Below are 22803 nucleotides of genomic sequence, written 5' to 3'. Positions count from 1 at the left end.
AAGAAAGAAATGAAGAACAAAATTGGTTAATACAAAAGCAATAGCTAGGCAAAATAGGAAGAGCCTACACAAATTTGGAAGAAAAGGGGTTATTCATCAAAATCGGGATCTCTCCTGGAAAAGGAGGACACTCTCTCGGGATACTGAGGAGTTGAAGGGATAATAACGGCAGGACCGCTGCCCTGTCAAGGCAGCTCCTCCAGGGAATGGAAGTAAAGATAAGTGCTAAAGAATGGGACAGGAAGTAACCCAGAAAGCTGAGCTGCTGGGAAACCAAACCTCTCCCTCGCAGGAGTTCACGCTCCAGGAGCCTTCAGCCGCGCACACACACACACACACACACACACAAAAAAAAAGCCGGCCAAGCCCCGGCACACAGCTCCAAGGCCCGGCGGCCGCCAAGGCACCCGGGGCGCCGCCGGGGGCTGGGAAGGGGGACCCCCCTCCGCGGGCAGCCCCGGGGGCGGCCCGGAGCCCGCCGCGGGAGGGGGCAGGGGCGGCGGGGGGCTGCGCACCCCTTCCCAAAGGGGGCGGCGGGGGCGCCCCTTACAGCCCCGCACCCGCCGGAGGGGCTGCCCGGTGTGGGCGAGGGGAGGCCACGGGGTCGCTCCCCCCCCTCCCCGCGCCGCGAGGGACCCCGGGGCAGCCGGGGTTACCTGCGTGACCCGCGTGCCGGAGCGGGGCGGGCCGGGGGCCCCGGGCGCGGCCGCCCCCCGCGCTGGCGGCGGCGGCGGGCGGGGGGTCGGGGGGGGGCCGAGCCGAGCGGGGACACTTCGCTCCGGGCCGCCCCCCTCGGCTCGCGGCGGGGTCGGCGGGCGGGGACTGACCCGCGCCGCGACCAATCCTCTCCCGCCGCGCCGGCCCCGCCCCCGCCCGCGCGCCGCCGCCGCGTCGCCATTGGCCGCCGGACTGACGGCGGGCCCGCCCCCGCCCGCGCGCCGCCGCCGCGTCCCATTGGCTGCTGGGCTGACGGCGGCCCCGCCCCGCGGCTCCGCCCCGCTGCCGTAAAGCCGCTGAGGAGTGGAGGACGGCTTTGCGACAGGGGGCGGCGGCGGCGGCTGTTCCGGCGCCGTGACGGAGCGGAGTTTGGGCCTCGCGGTCCCCCGGGGGCGGGCGAGTGGCGACCGTTGCCTGGCAGCGGCCCCTGGGCGGCGGGGCGGGGACGGGCCCGTGCGCTCCGCGGCTTGGGGTGACTAAGCGGGGCCACGGGCGTGCGGGCCGAGGGGGGCGGGAGGCGGGGCCTGGAGTGAAAGGGGCGAGGCCGGATGAGGAGGGGTGGGACCGTGGTTGTGTGGGCGTGGCTTGGCTGTACGGGGGCGGGGCCTCGGGGAGCGGGGCGGTGGCGGGAGGGGCTGAGGCGGCAGCGGGCGGGTGAACGAAGGGTTGGCGGCTGCGTCCGGCGGGCTGGGGCTCTCTGCGCTGTGCGGGTGCCGGGTGGGGAAGCCGCGCTGGTGTAGGGGCGAGAGGTCTCGGCTGTCCTCAGTCCGGCAGGATGGGGCTGTGGAGGCTCTGGAGAAGCGGTGCCTCCGTGCTCGCTATGTCAGCCCCGAGTGTCGCGTGTGGTGAGGGCTCCGGTGAGCGCCCAGCGCTGGCAGTGCTGAAGCGCCGCTGTGAGCGGTGCGATGAGGGGCTGGTGAGGCGGGACCGGGTGTGCTCCTGCCAGCAGTGACTAAAGGCGCTCGGCAGAATTGCAGTCAAAGCATCTGGCGTACTTAGTGTCAGAGTTAGCAGGGATTGCACAGCTCAGGTTATTTGCAAACTCTGGAAGGAAATTACACTAATTTAGAGGCGTTTACAGTATTTCAGCACTGAGAAGAAGTTTATTCTTTATTGAAAGATGAGCCTACGAGGTCACTGCAGGTACAAGGAGTCCAAAGTGTATTTTATTTCTTTAATGCTATTATCATTTCATTGTAAGGAGATCCAGAGCCTTCATATTCACACTCAAAAGTCATGAACTGATGTTTCATTTTGGTTCATCAGATTTAATTTTTAATGAAAATAGGGTGGGGTTTTGGATAGTTTTTCTCCCAAAAAGGGCCTTAAAGCTCATCTCATTCCACCCGCTGCCATAGGCAGGGACACTTTCCACTATCTCAGGTTTCTCCAAGCCCCGTCCAACCTGGCCTTGGACACTCCCAGGGATGCAGCAGCCACAGCTTCTCTGGGCAACCTCTGCCAAGGCCTCCCCACCCTCACAGGGAAGGATTTCTTTGTAATTTGACTGGACTAACGTTGATGTCATGGTTTGTTTGGTTGGGTTGTTTTTTTTACTAACACAATGGCTTATAATGACATGCAATAACTCAGAGATATAAGTGAAGAGCAGTGTTTGACTTTGATTTTGAAGCATTAATCATGAAAATAACACACACCCCCGTTTTTTTGTTTCTTACCTTCTGCATAGTTTTCCTTCCTGTCTTTTGCATGATCAGTCTATATATAAGGTTTTTAGAACTGTTTCCTGTTGTTTATGCAGGAGTCTGGCTCTGTGAGGCGTTGCCTTAATTGGTTTTTAGATGCTGTCATGAATAACTCAGATAAATAGTACAAATAAGGGTTGGAGTTTGTCACTTCTTTACTCTTCAGCTTTGAGCTTTTCACTCTTGTGCTGTGTCTGAAACAAATTTAGTCCTTGTCTCATGTTTTCTCCCTCTTTGAAGTAAATGTCTTCAAAATAGGCCCCCTAACTTTTAATTTCCTTCATTGACTTATGTTTGTGATCTGTTGTCATGTGTGAGTGAGACATACCTTAGAGATGCTTTTGTAAAGTGTTCTGCAAATAAATGGTGGAACATAAATGTGTTATGGAAGGATCCAGGAAGGCACAGCCAATATTGTGTGGTGAAGGTGAAATCTCGCAGTGGATGTCCTAGAAAAGTTCTGAATCTTTCTGTCTTAACCACCGTGCTGGATCATGTGAATTTGTGCATGAGATCTGTTCATTTACCACAGAAGGTGATAATTCAATTTGATCTCAAACACAGAATTAAATGTGTTGAGATAATTTTACTTTATTAGGTATTCATTTAGGAAGAAATAAAACTCAAAGATAGGAACAATATCTATATAAAATATTCAGAGTGATTTCTGAAGAAATTTTATAAAGTTTCATGTCATAAATTTCCACCTCAAGTAGAATTCTGAATAGATTCTGCAAATGAAGAGGGAATTTATTGCCTGAAATATCAGATTTATTCTTAACATCCAAAATGTGGAGTATGGGAAGGGATGGGGGAAGGGTTGGTTCTATCAGGTGAGGAACATGCTGTAACATTTTGGAGTTTTCAGGTCAGCCCTTGCTGAATGTGTCTTTAAAAATACCACACCAGAGGGAATTGTAGATCACTCCTGCAGGCAACTTCCGATTTTAGCTTCTTTTCTGAAGGAAATGCTTCCTGATGGTGGGAGAAGTGATGAGTCAGGGTAGCATATCTTGGTCTACCTCTAATCCTTTGTGCTTTTGGGAAGCCATTTTGTCAATACATGCTTCAGTTGCAGTTTAAAAATTAGACTGTAAAAACGAAGGTGTAATGCTCAATGTTTTATGTTGTTTTAAAAACTTAGGAAGATTATAAGCTAGAACAAAAATGCCCCATATACTGACTTGTACAATTTCATTGTTTTTTAATATTCTGCTAAAAACAAGTAATAATTTAAAATATTTGGCCTGATGACAAATGCAGGTGGAATTGATACACAGATGAGAAGATGTTTAGGATTTCTTACTGGTTGGAAGGCTGAACTGTTTTCTTCCTTTGGTAGGAAAGGGGAAATGTATTTAAGTAAAACCCAACTACAGGTGGATGCAGGATTCTACCTGGAATTCTACCTGGTTGATTATGCCAGACTTAGAGATGGGGATCCAAAAAGTATGCAAAGTATGAAAAAAAGTATGAAAATTACTCTTAAGTGACTTAAGTTCCACTCCTAACTTCACCATAGATACAGGTAATGAGTTTGTTTGTTGGTTTTACTTAAAAGAGGTCTGGTTACAGAGCATGTTAAAACAGCTCTAAAAAGATAAATATTACAGATGAGTGTCACTCTTAATGTAGGTGAAAAAGAAACCCTGATGTTCTTAAGGTTTGGCTTGTTTTCTTTTTCTGAGAAGATGGGGTATCTGTCTGGCCATTTACATACTGGATAGAAAATTTGAGGGCTTAGGTGTTCACACTTCATGCAGAGATTTGAATTCTTAATAGCGCTTCATTTTAAGCTATAGCAAATATTCCAGTGCTGTGATTGAAAGATATCTTCCACTGACATGGGGATAAAGACTTTTTTTTCCACTTTTCCTGATTATGTGTAAGTGTTTTTATTGGCTCTTAATAAATTTTACACTTTGTTTTTAAATTATTTTTTAATTTTCAACTTCTGAGTCCCTGTGCCCTTGAGGTCAGCCCACCTTGAGTCTGTGTGCAGCAAAAGTCAAGACTTGTCCTTTGGCTTCCATTTTTTTGAGAGCTGATGCCAGTTCCAGCCCCAGTGGAGCAATGAATGTTGCCAATTCGGAGGAAAATTTGCAGCTGAAATTTTATGCCTGTTTTTGGAGGCAACTGTCACAAAAGATTTTAGATTCTAGTAGTTTTAGCAATGTAGAGAGAGACTTGATCCAAGTTCTCTTATCTTTAGGAGTAGCCCTTAGTAATAGTCACCTTTGGTTTCGTTAATTCCAGCAAATTAATTTTGGTGTTGGTAGTATAATACTGGAACTGTGAACTTCTTCCCAGCATGGTAATTCTTCATTTTAATGTCTCACTGAGACAGTTTGGTGCAGCTGAATTTGCATTTTCAAAATAAGTGTAATAATGGTAGCATTAACTCTAAAAATATGTGTTATACTTTTATATTTTCTAGTTGCTTGCAAAGTAACAGCAAAATATTTTGTTTATAGGTAACTTAGAAGAGAAGTGCTTCTGTTTCTCTTACTGGATGAAAATAACTTGGAAGCTGATTTGCAGTGAATTATCAGTGAAGACACACAGCATTTTCTGGAATATTGCATGATCTCATAATGAAGATCTCTCTCCTGCAGCAGATGTATAAGGACGTCCTGGCAGGCGTTCCCCTAGCAAGGGAAAGCCATCATTATTCCTCTTTAATTAATCTGTGTGTTGAGCAGCCACCAGAAGGAGATGAATCCTGTCATCAGAATCATCTGCCATCTACTGCTGGTGGCATTAGGAGCCATCAGGACACTGATATGTCAGATGTCCCTGCAACAGATGATTTATCAAACAGCTTTGCAAACATGAGCTCCTCGTTCTGCCCACGAGAGGTGATGCTGCTCCAGTTAACCTTGATCAAGATGATGGTGGCGAAAGTAGAGTCCCAGGAAATAGAACTCCACACAAGAAAGAAGTACTGTGAAATCTTTGTTCTTCTGAAGGAGGCAAAAATTGACTCAAAATTGGTAAGCTTTTGTAAACTTCTGGAAGATTTTTTTATAAATGGAGGAAGACTAAAAAGGAATGTGCCTTAGACATTTTTCCTTTTTTACCTATCTCCAGATTCACCTGCTTGGTTGTAACGATCGGCTGTTATCTCACATGGCCTCACAAACTTTAGCATCTCTTGTGTATTTCCAGCTGAAGGAAGAGGTGAGTGTGGCATCACTTCACAGCTCAAAAAAATGGCTTAGTGAATCTGCGCCTGCAGGTTGTTCCATTTGACTCTACAGCCAAGTTTTTGTTGTGTTATATTTTCTGAGAAACTTTGTCAACTGTGTTAGGAGTAGCGTGGAATATGGAAAACAAGGAGATCTGATGTGTAGCAGAAGTGTGGAATGTCTTTGTAAAAATCTGGAATTTTATGAAACTCTTAAGGTAAAATATGTGTAGATGACAAGAAATATTCTCTTTAAGGTTGCAATACAGATATTAAAAAAAAAAATCATGATCTAGACTCAGTATTTTTACAGTTCCTTGGTATCTGTTGGGTGATGCAGTAGATAAAAATAAGTAATAACCTCTTGGAAGTTAATCAAATGCTTTGATGTATCTTCTTGTTTGAATATCCCAATTACTTGATGTTTTTTAAAATTTGCTGTATATTTAGTGAATATGTATTGCAGTCTCCATAGTAGCATCCTGAACACAGATTTATTTCATAACTATGTTTGTAATATTTCTTGCCAAGTTGTCTGTGAATTATCAATTCAGATCTGGTCTGTCTAGAGCACTATCTGATTTTGGGTAGGTCACATGACATTAGGAGGTTTGGTTTTCCCTTTTTGGAACATACAGATAATTTCTATTGCATGCATATGTTGCTTCACGTTTGTAATTAAAGGCCTAATTAATGGCACAGGACAGACACTATTTCTACCTGTGTTTTGTCTGTGCCTCCATTTGAATCTTTTTAATGTACAATTTAAAATCATTGTATTATGATTTAATGTAATTTGCATAATAACTGAAAGCATACGTGATTGGTTTTTGAATTATTTTTCTTAGGACGCCTTAAATGTCACGTGGCTCAGCTTTAGCCTGAACACGCTGTTGGGATTCCCCGGGAATGCCCGGGTGGCCGATTGCCTGTGGACTCTGGTGGCGATTCTCAAGGAGACGCTGAAGGACGCGCTGGTCCCCAGAGCAGGTACCGGCGGTGCTGCGGCGGTACCGACACGCGGGAGCCGCCAGGGGGAGCAACTCACCTGGAATTCCTCGGGAATAGTTCGGCTCCAGGACACCTATTCCCTTCCTTATACAGGGGGTGATGAAGTGGTGTTAAAACGTAGTGGTTTAACCATATTTATATTCTGACACCGGTTTATTTCCTATTTACTGATTTATCTGTGTCACACTGTGAGTCAGTAATGTGCCTCTTCTTGCCATAGGTGTTCTGAAGAAGTTGTTGGCTCCTCTTGATGCAGTGCTTGAGGGATTTTATAATGCCATCCTGCTCCATCATTTTGACAGTCACCACTACACTTCACCTTATTCTGAAGCTACAAACAATCTGATCAGCTTTATAGATCTGCTTGAAGCACTTTTGGCTTCCAGAATTGAAATGGAATTACCTCTCAGGTGCCAGAGAATTTTGTTTTTGAAAGTTTCTTATGTCCTCAACCTTATTAGTTCATCAATTCCCTATGTAATCAAGAAGAAATTAATTTTGCTCCTTAAAAAATGTGTCCTTTACAAGTCTAGAGAAGATGCTAAAAGTGGATCACTGTTTTTACAAACCCCATCTTTATGTGAGGATATACTTGCACTGAGTAATGCTATTCTGCAGGTTGTGAATTTGACTTGGCTTAATCAGATCCCACTCAGTGGAAAGTCCAGCTACTTTGGAAGCAGTGAAGCTGCTCCTGGAGATGATTCTCAAGGTGGTTCTGACCAAACTGTTCTCAGGGCCTTAAGTTTGGTTGTGCTTAAAGCACTGGAATTCAAGATTCACAACTCTGCAACAGAAGCAGAAATGAAAGGTAACAGTCCATTTAAATTTTGTTCATTAAGCAGCAAGAGCTTTAGAGCTTTCAGATTTTGTAGTCATACCTCATTAAGACTGTAAATAGATTTCAGCTGAATTAGTGGTGGTGGGAGGGAGGAAATAGAAGACCCACCCAAGAAACTGCTGTTACTGTGTCCTGTCTAATTAGTTGTCTCCTTGCGTTTTATCAAATCCTTAGCCCTGCAATATGTTGGGCTTGAAACAGCTGCATTTGGGATTGAAACTTTTTCCTATTAAGAAATTAAGCCAGCTTGGGAACACCAGGCTCTTCTCCAGCTGGAAAAGAAGACAGTCCATAGCATGAGCATCTACTCTATTCAGGGTGGGGAACTGAAAGGAACTGCAGGTAACACTCTTACCTTTTCCAAGGTGGAGGTAGAACTTTAGGCACCATTGTGCATTTATTTTATTGAAGGTACAAGGCATTACTGCCAGCCAAGTAATGTAATGAGGCAAAACTAGCTGTGGTATAGAAAGGTAAATAAAAATAAGGAACTTCCAAAGTAAGGCACAGGGAAGTTGTGGGACTTAAAACAGAATCACAGAATAGCTTGGGTTGGAAGGGGCCTTAAAGATCATCCAGTTCCACCCCCCTGCCATGGCAGGGACACTTTCCATTAGACCAGCTTGCTTCAAGCCCCATCCAACCTGGCCTTGAACACTTCCAAGGATGAGGCAGCCACAGCTTCTCTGGGCATCCTGTGCCAGGGCCTCACCACCCTCAGAGAAAAGAATTTCTTCCTAGTATCCAATTTAACCCTGCCCTTTTGGCAGTGGGAAGCCATTCCCCCTTGTCCTGTTACTCCAGGCCCTTGTCCAAAGTCCCTCTCCTGCTCTTCTGGAGCCCCTTTAGGCACTGGAAGGGGCTCTAAGGCCTCCCCAGAGCCTTCTCTTCTCCAGGTGAACACCCCCCGTTCTCCCAGCCTGGCTCCAGAGCAGAGGGGCTCCAATCCTCAGAGCATCTCCATGGCTTCCTCTGGACTTGCTCCAGCAGCTCCACATCCTCCTTATGTAAATGGTTGTGTTCTTCACCCTGACTGACAGGTCTGGTCCTTCCAATTACCAGGTGTGAGCATTCCTCCCATAGCTACTCCCTTGGGCTGGTTTGTTGTAGTGAGGAGCTGGATTGGGGCAGGAGAAAGGGAGAGCTGCTGCTTTGCCGGGGCTGCGCCATGGGCAGCAGTGGGATGGCCGGGAATGCCGCAGAAGTGGCGTTCCTGACGGGAGAGGCTGCGGTGCTGTGTCACACTGGGAGCCAGTGAATGCCTTCTCCCTTGCTGTAAGGAAGCACCAGGGTGAGGCTTTTTGCCCAAGAGACCTTCCTGGAATCCCATCTTCCCACCTGCCCTTTTCCCGCTGAGAGGACCTCATGCACATCTGATGCTGTGTGAATGTGGATGTGCAGGTTCTATGATCAAAGCAGTATGCTGTCCCTGGATTACAGCCTTCATGGAAAAAAAAATGGAAAAGTTCAGAAGCAGTATTTCTAGTCAGGCATCAGTGAGAATGGGCATTTCTATATTTACTGATTATGTGGCCAAAAATGATTTCTCTTTCTTTTTAAACAAGGATGAAATTTTACAGCACTTCAAATACATTGAGGCATTTTTGTTCTAGATGTAAATATTATTTTATTTTTTATATTTCTATGCTATGTAGCAAGCCTAAAATTAATTTTTAATTCATCTGTGCAAAAGAGCTACAACTTCCATAAGATAGCTTCTGAAACTTTTTCCCGATTTTTGGAAGATGTTATATTTGTGATGTCAGTTCCATTCTTAAAGATTAATAATTAATATAAGTATTTCTAAAGAATATTTTCCTTGTGATCCACCTTCTGAAACGTGTATAGAGACTGAGACTGTGTAAGAACAAGCGAAAAGAAAAAAAGTATATCAATTTTAAATGTGTCTATGAAAATTTGTTCTCAAAGAAAGCCATTCTCCTTTCTTTCCCAGATTCATGACACAAAAATTAGTTCTTTAATTAGATTCAAGCACCCCAACTGTCAAGAGGAATTTCAGTTTGAAAGAAATGTTACTTCTTTATTTTAGTGACATTACAGGAAGTGTTTAAAACAAGCACCTAAATGCTTTAATATGCTAACTTCCCTTCTGGGAAGCTGCTTGATCTTCTTGCTATTAACATGGATTAGAGTGGCTTAACTTTAATTAATTTCAATTTTGAGAGTAATTTCCAGATTTATAGGGAAGAGTTTCAGTCTGAAGAGTAACTATTAATAACAAAGATAATTTGATGTTCCTATTATTTGCTAGGAGGAAAAGCAAATCTTAGAGTCAAATATTAAGGAAAATCACGTAGTGATGCAGTAAATGAAATTGATTTCAATGTTGCAGGAGAATTTTTTGTTTTCTAAATATTGAATCTGTGCTGTGTTGTATCAAAAACTGCTCTGTAGTACCACACTATCATGTAGTATCTCATTAGTATTGAACATGTAAGTTTTCTGACTTAAGGGAAAGAGTCTCTGTGTCTAATGAATACAAAGTGATTTTTATGAGTAAGCTACTGCACTAAAACGGCAAGAACCAATCTATAAAATTTGATGCTGTGATAAATCAGTTGCGCTAAGGAGAGATAACTGCATTCATGAATTTTTATGCACTGTTAATTTAAAATAGAGAGTGTATGTTATTTGGCAACAAAAAATGTATCGCAAAAGTCATGGTTGCTTCTTCTTTTCAGGAGACTTTGAGAGTTCCATGTCCCAGCTGTTGATGTTCTGGAGGAGTCACGTAAAGCCTTCTCCACAGTCTCACCCAGTTGTGCATCACTGTGAATGGCTCTCCTTGGTTTTTATGGAGCAGGATGATGACATCTGGGAAGCTGCTAAAGTTTTATTACTCATCTATTTAAAATTTTATAGGTTAGTGTACTTTTTTTTAACAGAACTATGAAGAATTGTACTTCAGTAAGGTTACTGTGACATACATGAGTTCCCATTGGTTGTTTTTGTTTGAAGGAAAATTATTTTTTGATAATTTAAAATCCCCCAAACCTCAGGATGATGTAATAATGAGTGGTGTAAGAGCTGATAATTCAAGTCTTTTTTGGATGGAAACAGGGGAGTTGTGAAACAGTTTCCTGCTAAATACTTTATCATATCCTGTAATTCAGGATAATTGACTTCATGCTAAAATAGTGGTTAGACAGATAAAAAGTAAGATTGCTTCCTTACAGTACTGAAGGTTTGACAAGAATGGGATATCAGAATTCAGCTTCAATAATTCAGGTACTTCTGGCACAGTTTATAAGGATTGGCCCTATGGGAATTCCAGCTACTTAATAAAAATGGGTATTGCTAACAACTGAAATGTGTTCTTAATGGATTTGTCCTGAACATGCAATGCTTCATTGTTGTTTAAATTACCATACAAGATGCTATCCTAACTTATACAAGGCCCTCAATCTTCAAATGGGAAGATAGTGCAAGTAATATCTTAGATACACACAGTTCTTAGACGCTTAACTACAAGTAGGCTCTTCTTCCAGTGTGTGTAACATTCTGAATGTTAGTCTGATTTCAGGTTTACAAAAACATTAAAATAAGATTGTTTCATATTTATATTAAAGTACAGTTTATGTGTTGTAAGTAACTTTGTTTATTCCAGAAGGAATGTTTCCTAAGGAGTGCCCTTTTAAGGCCTGCTTTAAGTGCTTTGGCTTCCTCAGCTGTCCAGTCTCCTGGCCCCACCTGCCTTCATTCTTTCTCACTCTGATATAAAATCTTTTTTGGCTCTTACCTTTTCACAAAATTAAAAAAGAGCAAGAATCCGTCTTCTGGATATTGCTGTTTTAAAAAAAATTGTAAACTTCCACTGAATTGTTTCCTGGCTTACTTTTCAGGTTACGGTGTGATGCTGCTGCTAACCTAAGCCAAAAAGAGGAGGAATCCTGGAAGTTCCTTGTGCATACAGGTGGATATAACCCACACTGTATCTTTTTATTCCTTCTGGAAAAGATTGCATTTGATTCCACAGTACTCCTAGATTTTCTGATTTCATCAGAAACTTGCTTTCTGGAGTACTTGGTCAGGTACTTAAAGCTTCTTGGGAAGGAGTGGCATCAGTTTGTAGATGTCTGTAACCATTTCGATACCAGGCACAGCACTTTCCACTCAGTTTGTTCTGTCAAGCCACCCCACCAAGAAAAGCAAAGCTGTGTGACTGGGGAGAGTTTGCAAAATGCTGGTTGTGAACCAGAACCACAGACTCCGATGTCTTTGGCTTCTTCTCACAATTGCCCGGTGTTTACAGCACAGCAGGGCAGTAATGAAGCTGCAGAGTGGAACCAGTCTGACTCATTGACAGGCACTGATAGCGCGTCCCTGCTGGGTTCTCTTCAAAGCCTGGTTAATTATGACAGCTCAGAGGACTCGGAGGTGGAATCAGATGGAAAAGAGTGCTTGGTAAATGCAAAACAATTGCCTACAAACAATGAGGGTGAGGTGAGGAGAAGGGAAACTGGTTGCAGCTGCAGAGATGATGACCGGAATCCACACACGTCTGAAGTGTTGCCTCTGAAACCGAAGGGATCTTGTACCTCATCCTGTTGGACTTGTATGGCATCTTCAGATAATATTGCATCCCTAAGAATAATGCTTTACAAATCAACAAAGTGTTTGGAAGAGCTGCAAGAAGCTATTTCTAGGTTGCAGAGAAGAAATCTTTTCCCATATAATCCATCTGCGTTGTTGAAACTACTGAGCCACATTGAGAAGATGAGTAAATCCATGAATCCACAATAATCCAAAGTGTTCGTGTGGGTTTTTTTAACAAGTTCACCAGGGAATATTTCCATGAGATTAATGACTTCTAAAGCTCATGCTTCTTGCAGTAGTCAGTTCATTTAACCTCAGACAGGGTAAACATGGGTTTGGTTGACACCCTAAAACTCTGGAATTGCATCCAGTGATATGATCCGTGACCTGAGGGTCCTAGGCTTATTCATGATATGTATGCCGACGTACAGTGTATAAGGATTAATTGTTGGGTATTCAACATTTTATAATAAATAACTCACGTGAAAGCATTTCAAAAATATATGATACTTAAAGTATTGTCAATTGTATCTAATGTAATTCTATTTATGAATTCACTGCCACATTGGTAGAGGTTTATGGACTACAGGGCAAAGTTAATGCAACACTTGACTGCTTAGAAGTTGGGCTAAATAAAATAATATAGTTGGGGGCAGTTTACTGTTTATCCTGTGTGTTCTGCATTGGTGCCTTGCTCAAAGTGGACCTTCAGGTGTCCATAATCCTTTAATTAAAAGAAAAGGTAGATGTGAAATTAAAGCATATGTTATCTATGGAAAACTTTAGTCAAGAATTATATTTTAAATTAAGCTTAGGTAATGCAGAAGTGAAATTCCAACAGATTTTTTTGCATCTATCATGCATTTCATATAAATATAGGATGTATACTTAATAAATGAAAATCAGAAAGAGAATTAGAAAGTAAGTGACTCCAGCATAGTGAGATGGATATTGAAGATGTTAAATTATTATACTTATATCTTTTATTAGATGTAATTTGAATAACCTGAAAAGTAAGCGTCTGAGAGTTTGCCTGGGGGAGTGAGTTCAGAGCAGGATCCAAGGCAGCGTGTGCACTTAGCAGGAAAGCACCTGATGCTGGTATGTTTAACCTGCAGCTTGTAATGATCTGCCAAGGGTTAGGCACTGGGACAGTACTGACAACAGGAACACTGGGAAAACCTCAGACCTCTTCAGAACTGTGGGAAGTAGTTTTTCCTTTTAGGATCTTCTCTTGAAGGTAAGTGCTCTCTTCTGACTGAGAACAAGTAAGTGCTCTCTTCCTTTTGAATAGCTATTTAGTGTTAAATTAAAATAGATACTGAGCTAAGATGAGCAGTCTCTGGAGCAGGTTTCTGACCCTCAAATCTCTGTGGCCATCTTCTGCATTAGTCTTTAGCTCTGAACTGGTGAATCAATGCAATTGGGAGGGGAAGAAAACTGGGTGTAACTTATGGGATCCTTTAGCTGGCAGTTCCAGTGCTCTCCAGTGACACTGGAATGGTATGAATTCTCAGGAAGGTTTGAACCTCAGTCTTACTCCTTCAGAATGACAGTTGTGTTTTACGTAGGAAGGAGTGATCCTCTTCACTGGCATGAAGGAGATTTGAATATTCTGGGTGTTTGTTGTACCTTGGTTTCTTCCTGAGACCAAGACAGCTGTTGTGCAGAGGGGTGGTTGGGAATGTCAAGGAAGGGAAACCTTTCCATTCATGCCTGCAGTTACTGTAGTTCAGAACTAACCTTGGAGTTGTCCAGGGCAGAAACATGCCTGGCTTCTCTTTATGTTTGAGCTCAGTTATACTGTAGCTGCTGATTTGCTCATTTCTGTCCGCACTAAAATCCCTGTGGGCATGTTCAGAGATGCAGCTCCAGACAACTTGGGAACTTCTCAGTTCAAACACAGGAAGTGCCACAGGCGAGGTGCTTGAGCAAGAGTTTCTCAAGTTCACAATTTTCAAAGTAGGTAGGTACTTACATTTCAGTGAAATCCTTTCCACTATCCTCACTCCTTTTCTAATCTAGCTTTTGCTGACTAAGTTATTTTAATTGAGCAATTCCATTGTTTTCCCTGAACATAGTATTGGTCAGCATTTCTTGGTCTACACTTTGCCAGTTGGAAGTATCTAAATTGTAGCAGTATCTCTGACATGGATATGATGACTGAGTGGGGAAGGTAGAATGGTGTGATAATTTTGGGTAAGTCCAGGTTATTTGTCAGTGGTTGCTACAACTGTATAAGCTCTTTTAAATTAAGAGTTCAGACATCTCAGAACGGTGTGTAGAATGTAGCAAGAAATGTAGGAGCCATGACCTGATTTTTTAAATACAGCAAATCCAATTGCAGTCCAATTGTATTTAATTCTTACAGGCTTGTGGCTGACTGTGTGCCCACCTGGTTATTAGAAGTTATTAAGATCATTCCCACGTTTCCTTTCACAGAAAACCATTGTTTTATTTCTCAGGATGTTTTAGTTGTGGGTAAATATAGTTGGTATCTGGCAACTAGATACCTTAATGTGTTGATATTTTACCATTTATGACCTGAGATGGATTTAAATTGATGAGTCAAAGTCTTTTTTATTGCACACAAAGTGAGGGTGAGCCATGAAAGTGGATTGTAGTTCTTGGCTGTATTGAGAAAGGCAACCACAAAAAAAGCACCTTGAAAAAGAACTTGTATTTTAATCCATTGGTGAGTACAGAAAGTGGTCTGGTTGGGGTTTGTTAGGTTTTGGTTGGTTTTTTTTAATGATATGAAGTTTTTAGGCACAGCTGTTATTTCATGTGCTAGAGCAAATTAATTCAGCTGCAGAACCTGTTATCAATGTTAAGTTAGAACTTGGGAATTAGGTCAGTGATTACCAGGAGATCAATGCGCCTTACCTTTGGATATTGATAGCTGTCAACTTTTCTTGGATTATTTCAAAGCAAGACATGGAACTAATCGGGTGACCTGTGTGGACACAGTTTTCTATCTCCTGAAATGTTCACAGTCCCCATTTATGCAGTTGTTTTGTGGAGTTTGCCTTCAACATCAGTTGAAGTTATAAATAAAGTTAAACTTATAAGTTAAGTTTTAATGAGGTAAGCAGTTAGCACTAGAAGTTACGTACAGGATGTGCTTTTTAAAACGAATGTTTTTAAACTGAATGTTTGTAGAGCTTGATTGCAGCTACAGCTGAATCCAGGTGGATCCACAATTGTGGTTCTTCAAACTGGATTTTCTCCAGTATTTTTACGGCCGCTTTCCATTCTGCTTTTAAGACTCGTAGTACAAGTTCTAATCCTGTAATACAAGAATAAAAACCAACCTTGGGAACCTCTGTATTTACAATACCCTTGTAAAGCTGGGAATAGGGAGCCTTGGTTGTTCCCTGGTTTATCATTGTAGGATAAGCTTTGTTTGTACTTCTTCCAGAGTCAGTCTGGGATGGTGTCTGAAGTCAGTATCAGGGGTTTATCACAGTGTCAGTAGGAGTGAAAATATTGTGGTCATTGCAGTGTTACTTCTGTGTATTTTCCCTTAGAGTTGTCCTAATGAGTTTGTAAATTTTTGCTGTATTTTGTTCAACTCTTTTAGGCCACCTGGTTCACCCTGAAATCTTGTTAGAAGCCGATAGTTTGTGTCAGAATGGATGGCAGGCAGTCTTTTACTGTCACTGCCTCAATGGCAGGCATGGACTTGGACTTGGTTGAGAAACATCACAGGGATTTAAGCTTTTCTAAGTCATTATCTTCTTAAATGTTGTGTAAATGAGTTTATTGCTGATAACTGACAGGAGATGCTCTTTAATGGACCAGCTGGCTTGGTGCTAGCTTACATCATGAATGGCAGGAATAAAATGTATTTTATGTTAAAAATCTTGAATGAAGAAACCACTATATCCTTAGATATTTCTGGTTCCTACTTCCCCAGTACTGTAAAACATGAGTTTTGCCAGTCAGCAGTGTCCTTTCAGGGGGGAGATTTGAAAAAAATGTGAATTGTTGGAAAAAATATCACACACAACCTCAAAAGTGTGCACTGCTGAATGTTGGCTTCCTTAGAGTTTGTAGGGAAGGTTTGCATGTCCATATTCTGAAATTGTCTGGAATTGTAGCTGCTAATTGGAGTTGTCCAAGTATCTACCCCATCTCATCCTAGTTCTTGAGCGTTAAAAATGAATGTTTTCTGTGGAACTTCAAAGAAATTCCAAATGCCCATAGCATTTGGAGGAAGTAATAGCCACATGTTAAAACATGAATAATAATTTGAAGTCTATTTTGCAAAGCAATATATATTGATTAAGTAAAAAAGACTTGTCAAATGACAAAATCCTATGTCCTTATTCTTTCCTTGCTGGAAAGGAAAAAGCTTTATCTTCAAGTGTCACCTTCCAGGGTTTGTCAGCTCTAGAGTAACTTTGTCACTACAGACCTTTCATGGTTCTTTCATGTGGGGATTTAACTGAAACAGAAATTACTACTTTCTGGACATTTAGCTCCAGTACTTGGCTTCCTTGATAATATTTATATCCTTCAAGAAATTTGTGTCTTCTGACACCATTACAGCTATGGTGAAAGTTAGGCAAAGGTCCATTAAACAGCAAATACCAAACTCAACCAAATTTTTTAAAACATTCTTTATCTCCTCAAGGGAGAATCCAGTACTTGGTCACATTCAACAGAGCATTAGTCCCTCTAAAGGAATATTTCTTCACCTCAGCTAAAATTACTGACCAGCATGATGCCACTATTTTCTGTAATTGTCAATTAGGAGCTGATGCAGAAGTGGGAATTGCTGGGTGTGACACATCAAAGGAACTGTCTTTCAGTTTCACCAAGGAAATGCTCATATTTTATGTTTTCTGTGGGTGGATAAAGATTGATGCTCCAAGAGTCTCCCCGTAATGTAATCAAACAATGTTTGCAGCATTGTCTTACGAGCAAGTGTTACAAATTGCTGAGGTTTATTTTCATACTGTCGTTAAACTAGTGCTTCCTGCTCCAAGGATCAACAAGGCATCTTTTTCTTAATCCTATGTTATTTCTATGTTGTTGGAAATGGATTAAGGAACTCTGATTTGGTTGGATTAATTGTTAAATCTCTTAGTCTTGCAGCCAGAAAATTGTGTGAATTAGTCTCCTGCATTTTCAGATAGTGGTAGCACACAGGAATGGTTTTTGGGTCAATTGGCAGTGCTGTAAGTGGAGAGGAAAATGTGAATTTTGCCTTTTCAAATGTATTGGAACAAACTTAGTGGAAGTTCCTTATATAGATCAGCAGTTATATTTGACTTTTCTGGTGTTTCTGGTTAACAGAAAAGGGGTTTTGACAAGTATGGACAAGTTGGTGCTAAATTGAGGGGAAAGCAAAAAAACCCTTCTCACCAAAGATAATTTAAAGATAAAACAGATTAGGATTTTGCATAAAGAATGTGTCACAACCAAACTATGAGCAGATGAACTCTTCAGCAAATCACATGTACATCTCTGTGCCCCTGGCTATGAGAGGATTTCTAACTCCTGTCTGGAAGGCTTATTGATACGTGGTGTGTTCAGTATTTAAATGGAATACAGCCAAGGGTTTGTAACTTGAAAGAGAGACCATAATTGTGGTGTTCCTGGCCCTCAGTGGTTGAGTGTGTGAGAGAAATTGGTTTGAAGGCAGTCCCCAGGTAATACCTATTCTTGGAGCCTTTTTTCCTAAGGCATATCTGAAGCCTGTGGCAGAGTGGATCAACAGTAGAGTGTGTTCTTTCCCTTCACTGACTTTATCCTTCCAGTATTGCTTCTGACATCTTCTCTTCACCCACTTCATCCAAGTCATCTTCCTTCTTATTATTAAAGCCCAGATTCTCAAAGTAATGAATTTTCTTTCTGGCTAAAACTTATGGGAATGAAGTCCTGGAACTATAATTTCAAAAGATTTAAGTGATTTGAAGATTTCACCTTGTGTGTTCGAATTTTTCTCATTTAGTCCTGCAGTGGCATTCATGGATGATAAATATTTATTGCCTTAATAGTGCTGCATTCAAAATCAGGTATCTAGTCTTTATTTGTGACAGATGGCATTACTAATTAATTAGTAACGAGCCTCTCCTTAGTGAACCTCTCCCTGTAAGGATATGGATGATGAATCAGGTCACACTAGGAAGAAATGTCTTGAGGAAAAAGCTTTTTGAGAGATTGTAAATAGATTTTTTTCATCCCTTTTATCTAAGGGAAGGCTGGCCTATTAGGAGAAGGTGTGAATTCCTGCGAAGAGGAGGATCTTAGTTTTTAAACTACAGATTGGAAAGTTTTGAGTTATTATGACGCGTGACTTGGAATGATTCATTTTCAGGCTTTTGTTGATTCTTGAGGAGCAGAAAGTATAGGAATGTCAAGGTTTTTTACTTTAATCCTGAAGGAATTCCTGATGGCAAGGAGATGAGTTTCACTGGTGGTGAAGAGAGAATTAAGAGTCCAAATCATTATTAGATCAAATGAATTCCTACTTTTCCTCCCTGTATACATATGACTGAAGCTTGGTTAATGGTCTGCTGTTGCGATAATCAGTTAGCAAAACTGGTTAGGTACTAACAGGCAGAATATTTAGAACATTTATTTTTGGCTCCCCAAAAACCAGAAGAAACCCTTAGGGTTTTTTGGGATGGTTTTGATGGGTTTTTTTCTTCTCCCTCTGCAGGTGCCACCACACACAACAGCTCTGATTCTAGAGCTTTAAGGTTTAATACAGTCTCAAAGATTTGCCAGAAGGGCTTTCTCTACTGACAAAGTTTACTAATACTGTAAACTGTCTTATGTAACTGCTTGGAAGCTCTCTTGAAAGCTCACACCCACTGTGTGGATTCACTGTAATTTATTATATGAATTCAGCTGACTGGAAAAGAAAGAGGTACATTTTGTGACATTTTCTGAAAGAAGTGAATTTTTCTTACTTTGATGGAATACCTTTTTTACTGAGAACTTATACATAATTTCCAGTGATATGTAAAATAATTGAGTGAAATACATGTCTCCTTTATCCAATTATATTTAGTTATATTATTATATTTAGCTATATTTAATTGTCCAATGAATGAGTAGATATTATGCTGCAAGTAAGGAATAGTAACACTTATATTTTTTTAATTTTTGTTTTCTTATTGAGATGTACAGACTCAAGTATTTTTTGGTTTGATTTTATTTTTTTTTGCAGCATTCAAATTTAAGACACCTGAAGGGTAAGCACTATGGAGGTGCAGAGATAATTGTAAGGTCATTGGGCACTTTGATCAAGGGAGTATGATTACCTTGTTATTTACCACGGAAATCTTTAATCTTGCAATAGTATCCTACGTAGGCGGTGCCAGCCTAATAAATGCTGCTCAAAAAGGATGTAAAAACATGTGTTCCCAGGTTTTTTTTGTAGCAGTCCGATGTTTGCTCCGATCAAACAAATTTGGTTTTTGCAATTTACTGTAACAGTGAAGTAACTGTGGTTTTAGGTATAAGAAAGGTGTTGCTGCCAATTACCCCTTCCATTCCTGGCCCAGTATCGGCCAAGTGATGTATGAATCAACTTGCTCTGGGCTTTCTTAATTGGCAGAGTGTTCCTAAATCTTCTGCTTGGTTCACAGCAGTGGTTTGTTCAGATGTGGGAAAGTTTGGAGATCATTTAAAGCAGCAGCCAAGCCATAATTCTTTCTGAAATAACCTTTCATGTTTAATGTTTCTCTGGTGCATCAGGTTACTGAATACTGCTCCCAGCTTTATGGAAGGACCAAAGACTTGCAATAGCTGCAAGATATAATACCTAAAATTTAAAAAAAGAGCTATGTGAAGAAACCCACGCTTTTCTCTTGAGGGGAAATAAATGTAGAGGTTCCAAATATTGCCTGAGTCACATCTTTCATGGCAGGCTTATAGATTAAGATGAAAGTTTCAATATGCTCAAAAGGAGTTGTGGAAAGGAAGGCCTGCAGGAGGGAACCTCTCCGGTGTTATTCCTACCGACACCTTCTGTAGTTCAGGAAGTCTTGGAGCCCCAAACTACTGACGGCTGGGGCCTTATCAGTTACTATTTTGTGTTTCTTCCATTCTTGTGCTCTTCCATAGCCATCTGCTCCTGGCTTCCTTCTGACAGTGCTGGGTGAGATGGAGCTTTGGCTCAACTCTGACTAGTCTGTTCCCATTTCCTGGGTTGCTGTTTGCTGACTACAAGCAGGAAGAAAAGGCTAATAAAAGGTTCTCCACTCCTGGCTCCTCTGTGAGGTTCTCTTCTCACTTTCCAACAACATTACTGTGTCCACCAGAATGCAAAGTAATGCCAACACTTCTGAAAGCTGTTTTTTGAAACTGGGGAGAGCTGCTGAGGAATGGCTTTCAGCTTGATTCCTTAGTCATGGAATTAGAAAAGAAATGAAACAATCAAGTTAAGTAAAACTGACATGTTTATATGGTATCTCTAACCAAACACACACTCAGTGTGTGCTTTCTTCTGCTTTAGGAATTTCAGAAATTCCATTTTACATCTTCTGAGGAACTGGAACACTTGTTGTAAAGCATTCAGTTTATTGAGGCTGGAAGTATTGCTGAGAGTGGTCAATAAGAGTAGAAACCTTTCTCTAACTTTATTTAAAACCCCACAATCTAAAACCTGTCAGAGTGAAGTGATGTGTCTGGTGTTCCCTTTTCTGCAACCTCAGCAGGCTCAGCATCCTCTTGTGTGTGTGTGCAGAACGATATACGGTGAGACAAATTCTCATCGTGCAACAAAAACCACGTGACTTCAAACATTTCTTCATCTGCTGTGTTGAAACGAGCAGGGAAGGCACTGGCATTACTGCTCCCGAGTTTCATGGAGTGATGTGGATGACATCAGGATTGCCTTCAGTCAGAAATCTTGAAGTGCAGCTTTGTTGGGTGGGTCTCAGAAGAATTTGAAAGGGTTCTGGAGATAGGGCGTGTTTACCTCGGTCAGAGTAGTGAGTGTGATGCCTCTTCCCTGCTAATGTGCTTATGGTCTCTTTGCCTGCAACATCAGAAAGGTAAGAGTTCCTTTTTCTGTCCCTTTTTCCTGCCCTGGTATGTTTTTTTGGGTTTTTTCCCTGCTCCTTACATCAGACCATGTTCGGAATTGTCAGCATGTGCTGGTCTCTAACATTGTTTCATAAGGGAAGAGTAGAGTAACTCTTATGATAGTCTTCAGGTAAAGAATGGAATGGCATTAATGACATTTTAGATGTTGCCACTAAGTAGTCCAACCTATGAGAACTGCTTTTTGTGGGGAAGAAAAAGGCCCACAAAGGTTACAGTAGTAGCTTTGCTTTTCTACTTGTTGTACCATTATCCTATTAAGTGCTTCTAAGAGCACTTCTTTCTGAACTGGAAGGGAGGAAATTTTCTTAACAGGAATAAATGTTAACTAATGATATCGACATGATTATGTAAGAGAAAAACCCTTGAATTTAAGTTGCTTGAAAAGGCTAGTTCTGATTTTTTTTTTCTGTAAAATGCTAAGAGAAAAAAAATATTTTAAGAAACTCAGTTTAACAGAGGTTTCCTTTGTTTTGCTTTTTTTATAAGACTTATCTTTTGAAGCTCTGAAGAAGCTTATGCTATAAATAACACACCTAAACAAGCTGCCAAGAAGGGTTAATTCATAGTAATGCTACAACATTTAGATGGAGGAACCCCAATCATATTTTTGCAGTATCTATTTCTCACTACCTCCTTAGCTCAGCCCTTCAGCTGGGTGCCACTGCTGATGAAGAGGCTATGCTGGCTCACATTTAGCTGAAAATTTCCCTTGCATTTGTTAGGACATGAAAAGGATGTCAAAGCGGCTGAAATTATGAAAGACCAGTTCCGTTCTGGCTCCTCCTCCAGTTGGCTTTTTGGGTGGGGAATGTCTGGGCAGGTTGAACTGCAAAGCAGGGGATAACCAGGAGAGAGCTGGGAACAGGGATGCACAGCAGGCTTGGTTCAGCTGCTGGCTCAGGGTGGTGTGGAGAACATCAATAGATGCCCAAGTGTGAGCCCCTTGTACACAGTGTGGCTGAAGATGCTGTTCCAGGAAGCTGCAAACAGAGTTCTCCAGAGCACAAATGGACCTTCCTGGTCCCTTTTGTACCTTCCAAGGGCGAATTTAAAATCTTGAGTCATCCACTGAAAAGCCAAGAGCCTCTCCACCCTCAGGTCTCCCCTCTGGTTCTCACTGTTCTGCTGCCTCCACGTGTTCTGTGGTACCTCTGTGCTCCCACTGATGTGCTTGTCCTGACCTCTGCTGCTTGATTCTTCTCTGCCCTTTACTTTCACCTTAAATAAGTGACACAGCTCTGGTAAAATCTCCATTATGTAGCTTAGCATTTTAAGTTAAACTTCAAGTTTGTATTTCAAACAAAGTTTTGGTAAAAAAATTATCCTTTTTGCATCTTTCCCCAACAGTAAAAACTTGAAGAAAAATCTGATAAAGATTTTTCTTTACATTCTGACAAGTGTTACTAAGTTCTCAAAGCAAGAAGTATTTTTCCTTTAGGTTTGTACAACTTTTCATGAATTAAGCATCTGTTAAGAACCTCTAGTTTGGATAGGGTTTGGGTTTTTTCCAACAATTACTTTTTATCTTAGAATTATTGCAGTTTTTTGAGTTATTTCGTAGGTCCTTATTCCACTATGTTCATGTTACGGATTTTTAAAGCTTAAAAGTGGACATAGTTTGCACTGTAAGTGTACAGTGAGAGAACTGTATTTCACTTTCCTCAGCAGCCTGCCATCACCTAAAACCATTTTAGCTGCTCAAAAATGATTTACCT

The 22803-nt window shown here is 41.5% G+C and overlaps 3 protein-coding genes across 10 annotated transcripts in view; 2 read left to right on the top strand and 1 right to left on the bottom strand.

Moving 5' to 3' along the window:
* The window catches only part of ASB7 (ankyrin repeat and SOCS box containing 7), a 29782-nt gene extending 29066 nt beyond the window's left edge, over positions 1–716 (bottom strand). For all 3 annotated transcript variants that reach the window (XR_004242804.1, XM_032123026.1, XM_032123025.1), the window contains exon 1: positions 657–716. The gene's annotated coding sequence lies outside the window, so the exon portion shown is untranslated. The remainder of the gene's footprint in view (positions 1–656) is intronic.
* A 294-nt stretch (positions 717–1010) lies between these two features.
* Positions 1011–12665, top strand: LINS1 (lines homolog 1). 3 transcript variants are annotated; one of them, XM_032122467.1, is made up of 8 exons: positions 1011–1189; positions 1799–1860; positions 4898–5416; positions 5514–5603; positions 6459–6600; positions 6842–7432; positions 10165–10345; positions 11326–12226. In XM_032122467.1, the coding sequence occupies exons 3-8, from the start codon at positions 5018–5020 to the stop codon at positions 12224–12226; spliced, it is 2304 nt and encodes a 767-aa protein (XP_031978358.1). In that variant the 5' UTR covers positions 1011–1189; positions 1799–1860; positions 4898–5017. The 3 variants fall into 3 exon arrangements, with proteins under 3 accessions (XP_031978358.1, XP_031978359.1, XP_031978356.1); XM_032122468.1 differs by lacking the exon at positions 1799–1860; XM_032122465.1 differs by lacking the exon at positions 1011–1189 and having other exon boundaries at positions 1367–1860; positions 11326–12665.
* Positions 12666–13152: 487 nt separating this feature from the next.
* Positions 13153–22803, top strand: part of CERS3 (ceramide synthase 3) — a 41337-nt gene continuing 31686 nt past the window's right edge. For 2 of the 4 annotated variants that reach the window (XM_032122478.1, XM_032122479.1), the window contains exon 1: positions 14023–21036. In XM_032122478.1, the coding sequence (XP_031978369.1) occupies positions 21008–21036 (29 nt within the window). In that variant the 5' untranslated portion in view covers positions 14023–21007. Of the gene's footprint in view, positions 13260–14019; positions 21037–22803 lie in introns of those variants that run through there. The other 2 variants (XM_032122480.1, XM_032122481.1) reach the window with 2 other exon arrangements.

Source organism: Corvus moneduloides, chromosome 13 (genome assembly GCF_009650955.1).
Source record: "Corvus moneduloides isolate bCorMon1 chromosome 13, bCorMon1.pri, whole genome shotgun sequence".
Lineage (NCBI taxonomy): Eukaryota > Metazoa > Chordata > Aves > Passeriformes > Corvidae > Corvus > Corvus moneduloides.
The sequence above is the reverse complement of the archived record's forward strand: the minus strand, read 5'-3'. Positions and strand labels throughout refer to the sequence as shown.